Below are 6,620 nucleotides of genomic sequence, written 5' to 3' on the forward strand. Positions count from 1 at the left end.
TTTTCCCAGACCCATACAAAAAAAAAAAAAAAAAGTATTTACAAAATAGTCTTTCATGTAATTGACAATTTCCATGTACACTGAATACTTTTCCACATTGAATGCGTAGGCTTTGGCTACAATGGTGACACTATTCTGAAGGTTAGCATTTCCATCTGCCAAATTTTTTCCCACATTTTGATACGCATTTACTCCCCATTATGAGGGGAGTTTTCATTTTTTAAATGAAAGTTTTTTGGGCCAGCAAGGTAGCTCAGCAGACTAAAGTGCCTGCTTAGGCAAGCTCAGCATAGGAACCTTGGTTCGATCCCCATGTGCCGCACAGCCCAGGGCAGCCTGAAGTGGCCAGAGTCCAGGTGTGGTGGCATATTCCTGTAATCCTAGTGCTGGGGAGGCTGAAAGCAGGAGGATCACCACAAGTCCAAGCTGTGTGGTGAGAGAGACCCTGCAACAACCAAATACATTAAATAAAAAAATATAAAATAAATATTTAAAATATATAAAATGAAAGTTTTGCAGCAAATATTTTCCCCACTGCATACACACATAGGACCTTTCTTGTATGTGCATTTTTTCCTCTATCTGATCTCATTTTTGTTCACTGAATTATTTTTCCCATGGTTCAAATGAATTGGGTTACTTCCCAAGGCAAATTCTTTTTCTTTGAGTCAGGGTTTCACTAGGCAAAATTCCGACTGGCCTCAAATTCACAGTGATCCTCCTGCTTCAGCCTCATGAGTGCTGGGATTAAAGGCATGCACCACGATGCCCACCTCTTGAATTCTTTCATATTTGTGAGAATCACTCTGGTGGTGGAGAGATTTATCACAATGCTTACATGAGGTGTTTCTCATCGCTGTGAGTTCTTTCATGACGTTGACAGTGACTATGTCTGTTGAATGCTTTTCTACATTGCTTACATACATAAGGTTTCTCCCCAGTGTGAATTCTTTCATGTAATGCAAGATTACCATTTTGGTTGAAAGTCTTCCCACACTGCTTACATACATAGGGCTTCTCCCCAGTATGAATTCTTTGATGAATTTGACATTGCCTGGGTGCACTGAATTCTTTCCCACATTGCTTACATACATAGGGTTTCTCCCCAGTGTGAATTCTTGCATGTACTACAAGGTGACCATTTCTTTTGAATGCTTTCCCACATTGCTTGCATACATAGGGTTTCTCCCCAGTATGAATTCTTGCATGTCTTTGACATGCACTGTGTGCAATGAATGCTTTCCCACATTGCTTACATACATAGGGTTTCTCCCCAGTGTGAATTCGTTCATGTATTCGAAGGCTACTATTTTGTCTGAATGCTTTCCCACACTGCTTACATACATAGGGTTTCTCCCCAGTGTGTGTTCTTTCATGATTTTTACAGACATTACACCTGCTAAATGCTTTCCCACATTGTTTACATACATACGTTTTCTTTCCCATGTAGGATGTTGCATGCCTACTTAAAGAAGACTCACTAGGAAATTCATTTCTGCCTTGCTTATATACATCAGATACTTTCCCAGTCTGTTTTTTTCTACATTTTGAAAAGGAGTTACTAACTGCTAATTCTTTTACACATTTCTTAGTTACATGGGGCTTTTCTTCAGCACGTCTTCTGGTTGTTGTGGAGGCTTTCCCACTATTCATACCTACAATACCTAGAGTTTGTTCACTAAGAGCAGAGTTGGTGTCTTTACACTGTCCATTCTGAAAGGGATTCTCTCCAGTCTTTCTCTTGTTAGGCTTCTGAATGGACTGGAAATCTCTGCAGGTTTTTCCATCTTCCTTACATTTATATAGCTTCTCTTCAAATCTGAAAGAATTCTCTGTATCATATCTATAAAGAAAAAAGAAAAATATCAATCACAATGAAAATGTCTCAATATTAACTATTGTCATTATGAGGACAAATTTTGTTTGATGCCTGCTGACTTTCTTTTTTTAATGTGTTTGGTACAAGGTCTCACTATGCAGCTCCAACTCATACTGACCTTTCTGTTTTCAGCTTCCCCAGCACTGAGACTACAGGTATGAGCCACCGCACCTAGACTCGGTGGCCGGGGGCAAGGCCAGCACAGCATGTGGTGCCATTGAACCCCAGTCCCTGAACTTGCTAATAAGGTTCTTAGTCCGCAAAGCTATTTCTCTCACCCTTCTGCTAAGATATTTTGATGATGAATCGACTTATTGAACTGGAAGATACCTTCAAAACTACTATTCCAGGAAAAATAAATGATGCTTTTGATTTGAGAAATTTAAATTGGCATATGTTTACAAGATATAATATAAAGTTTCATTTTAGCTGATGTGTACATATGTGTATCAGATACTGATGATTTTTAGGTCTCCTCCCCATCACTTCATTTTTTTTTTTTTTTTTTTTGTGGAACCAGGGATTGAACTCAGGCCCTGGTGCTTGCCAGGGAAGCGCTTGTTCCACTGAGCCATCTCCCTGGCCCCCTTATTTATTTATTTTACCTGATCATCTTTAAACAGATATGAGAGGCCGGGGAGATGGCTCAGTAGAATAAGTGCTTGCCTGGCAAGTGCAAGGGCCTGAGTTCAATCCCTGGTTCCACCAAAAAAAAAAAAAAAGAAAACAGATATGATGTCTGTTTTCTCTCTCCCCTCCTTACTTTTATTCCCTAAATATACTTTTGCCTTCTCATTTAGGAGTAACCTATTATATTTCCATCTTTGGGTCTAACTTATTTCACTCATCATTATGGGATGAAATCCCACTAATTTTGGTTTTTCACAGATGATATCAATGTTCTTTATATAGCACTTTTTTTCCTTTTTTTTTTTTTTTTGTATCTTTGGGAAGGGTCTACAGGGTGATCAGAGTCTAGCTACTAGATTGGAATCATAGTGAGTCTCCAATTTACAGCCTCCCAAGTGCTAGGATTACAGGCACGTGCCACCACACCCAGTCTCAACTGCCATCTCAGTGTGCCAGGGGGGTGGGGCTGGCACAGCAGGCCCAAGGATGGAACCCCTGGCCCCTGCAACTGCTTGCAGGTATCTTAATCCACTGAGCTATTTGGCCAGCATTATATAGTATATTTTTCAGAGAAGAGAATTAAATTCACATTTTAGCACAGAATTACATTTGCAGATTTATTATTTCTTATTTTGAATAAGACTCTGATTGCTTATTAACTTTCTCAGGCTGAACTTCAAGGTGTCATCCTGCTTACTCAGATTCCCAGAATGCTGCCTTTACAAGAACGTACCATTATTCTAAGCTGACTCCACATTTTCGTTATCCAGGTATCCAGTGATGACATCTGAGCTCTTTTCAGAGCTGAGCTATTGGGAATTGTGTGCAGAACTTAGATACTGTGAATATCTATTCATGTTCTTCGAACAACACACTGCATAGATCACTAAAACTGGATGAATTTAATGTACTTCAGAAAATACAGAAATAATTGCAGAGCACAGTGGCACACGCCTAGGACCTCAACACTCTGGTGGATTAAGCCACTAGGAGGACTGCTCTGGGTTAGAGGCCAGCCGGGGCTGGAGTAAATTCAAGCCCAACCTGAATTACAGTGTGAGCCCCTGGCTCAAAGGTAAAATGAAACAAAATAAAGCAAAATAAAATGATATATTCATGGAGGGTCACCTGGGTAAAATGGAGAGACCTCTGTATACTGATTATTACTAGGTTTCTATTTTATATTCCCACCAAAAACGTATGAGAGTAAATTCAAGATGTTTAACATAAACAGCTCAATATTCTGGAGGATGATTTCAAAGTGCTTACTAAGATAACAGTATTATTCATTTTCTTTTTTTTTTTTCTTTTTTTTTTGCCAGCTCAGCACACCCTGAGGGTGGGGCTGGTGTGGTACGTGACGCCAGGGATGGATCCGCAGTCCCCTGCACCTGTCTAAGCTTGCCTCAGCAGGCACTTTAGACCACTGAGCCATCTCACTGGCCCCTTATTTTCATTTTGAGTACTATTCCTTGTGAGAAATTTTCGGGACTGGGGAAATAGCTCAGTGGAATAAGTGCTTGCCTGGCCAGCGCAAGGGTTTCAGTTCAATCCCCAGTTCCACCAAAAAAAAAAAAAAAAATTTCTAGCTCATGAATGTCTCATAGTCATTTTATATTACATATATATGTAATATATGTGGATATTTTGAAGATGAATTTCTGTCAAAATTCAAATTTATTCATTTTATATATGCCTATATACAATAATTAAATACATTAAATGCAATCTCATACACTTTCATGATGTTGATCATTAAGGAAATTTTTACAGTTATATAGCAGATGTTGTTATTTGTTGCAGAGAATTATTACAGCCGCTGTTTCCCATGCTCCAATATTTTTCTGTAGATTGACAGATAATACAACATCAAAATGCTTCCCTAAATAGTTATGTGGGGTTAAATAAATTGAAACATGGTCTCATTTCTTCAGTTTAATGGGTTGTAATACTTTTTGCTAATACACTTACTCTGGAAAAATAGTCCTTTTTTATTGTAAGTGAAAATTACCTTAGATTTCCTGAGCAGTTTTTGTCCACTTCTCCCATTCGTTTTGTAGCCAATGTTCTTCCTGTTTGTCATAGATATACAAAATCAATATGACATTATAAAAACATCATAGATTCCTGTTATAATCATGGTATAATGTAACCAGGTCTGAGATATATCTCAAAATATCATGACATTCAACTTCATTAAACTAAATTAGTGAGCAATAATTAAGGCTTTACGATTGTACAAGTAAGAAACTGGCATCATCCTTACCTAGACCTTTAATATTCATAAGTGTTTCCCACATCACATCTCTGTAGAGCTTCTTTTGCGCTGGATTCAGCAAATCCCACTCTGCTGAGGTGAAGTTCACAGCTACATCCTCAAAGGTCACTGTCTCCTAAACAATGAGATATTTTTAAATAATCAGATACACAAGCTCATATATTTTGTCTCTTTTCATAAAAAGCTCAACTGTGCATCACTCTTTCAAACATTAACTGCATGTCTTGGTCACTAGACCAATGTACATGCAGATCTTTTCACACAGTAACTCTGATGATAGACTGCAACACATTGCCACAGACACCACAAAATAGTAGCACTGATCATCCTCCAGGGTCACCTCCATTGTACCTGTGAACCGTCCTTAATGTACTGCTCATGTGGGAGCCTGCAAACCACAATTGATAAAACACAGAAGGAGAACAACATCTAATGAACGATTCTTTAAAAAAAAATAAAAATAAAAAAACTCAGAAACATTTTCTGTTGAAACTGCAGTAACTTTTTTTCTTAATTTTATTGAGAAACAAATAGCAATGACACAATTTCAAAACACATTAGTAGGACAAGATATCCTGTCCAAACGCTATTAGTACAAATTTTTCTTCTCATTGAACTAAGAGAAAGTAGCTGCATAGCTATCCTAACTATTCTGTATATACAGATACAAAATAGTCCTTCATTTGTATACCCTTCTTTTGTTTTGTCAGAGATGGGTATTTCCTTGCCATGTAAATATTGTAGGCACATGAATTCAGCAAAATAATCCAAAATAGTCCAGTAGTCCATAATAGTAGTGGGTTATCTGCATGACTGGCAATGTCAGAAGTTGCTGACTTGAGCCTTTTTACAGATCAGCATATTAATATGGCTTTACTTTTTATACCTCATTTTTATACTTTTCTCCTGGATGGTTAAGACCAAGATAAAGCAAGTTCTATGTAACAAGAAATGTAGCTTTTGTATCTGACAAGGTCAATCAAATCCCCTTCAGGACTTACCCTAAAACCCTGTACCACGGTTTGTAGATCCTTTGTCAGTGACAGCCATGTGAATGAGTCACAGTCATTGATTGACCAATTGGCTCTCTGTGAAAGCCTGAGAGAATGTTTTCTCTCCATATGACTGTACTTATGCACACTCTATATCATTGATCACTTTTCTCTGTGACCCCATAATCTCATTGATCAGTAACTCTGGGACACAACTGAGTTACAGAATATTACAGTACAGGTTCTCCTATGTCCTGAGTCCTCACTGACCTTGCAAGGCTAGAGCCAAAATGTTGGCTGTCCTAGGAGCCCTTCTTTTTCTCTAATTTTTGGTCTGCAAACTTAGGTTGTTAACCCTCCAGAAGAGAAGCTTAATGATATTATTACCCTATAACATAGGCAGTTGAGCTTAACCTCACTGAGAACAAGACACAAGGGAAAAAAAAGTCATATAACTGTCCTACTACAATGCTGTATATGGTTAGATTTCTAAATTTCTGTGTAACAATATATAGGAATTGTCTATTCCTATTTGTTTAAATTTTTTTTTAATTTTTTTCTCTTTTTTTTCCTTCACATTCTGTAGGGATTTAAAGTTTAACATACCAATACTTGATGGAAAATACCTGTTCCATGTTATGGCTAAGACATTTGACATTCAGTAACTTTTTTGACTATGGATCATTGTTCCTTCCATGGCAGATTTTTACAGTTCCTCTAATGCATTAGGGATATCTGTCTAAAAGAAACCTGCGGGGCTGGAGAGATGGCTCAGTGGTCTAAGGCACCTACTTGGAACAAGCTTGGCAAAGCATCAGGGACCGCGGTTCAGTCCCCCAGC

General features: G+C 38.1%; 1 protein-coding gene across 1 annotated transcript in view; it reads right to left on the reverse strand.

Moving 5' to 3' along the window:
- Positions 1 to 6,620, reverse strand: part of LOC111814010 (zinc finger protein 555-like) — an 8,478-nt gene that overhangs the window by 438 nt on the left and 1,420 nt on the right. The window contains exons 2-5 of the mRNA XM_023706425.1: positions 4,776 to 4,902; positions 4,521 to 4,581; positions 1,482 to 1,843; positions 43 to 155 (exon numbers count right to left, since the gene is read on the reverse strand). Coding sequence (XP_023562193.1) covers positions 43 to 155; positions 1,482 to 1,843; positions 4,521 to 4,581; positions 4,776 to 4,902 — 663 coding nt within the window. The remainder of the gene's footprint in view (positions 1 to 42; positions 156 to 1,481; positions 1,844 to 4,520; positions 4,582 to 4,775; positions 4,903 to 6,620) is intronic.

The sequence above is a fragment of the Octodon degus genome, unplaced genomic scaffold, assembly GCF_000260255.1.
Source record: "Octodon degus isolate 3935 unplaced genomic scaffold, OctDeg1.0 scaffold00255, whole genome shotgun sequence".
Classification (NCBI taxonomy): Eukaryota; Metazoa; Chordata; class Mammalia; order Rodentia; family Octodontidae; genus Octodon; species Octodon degus.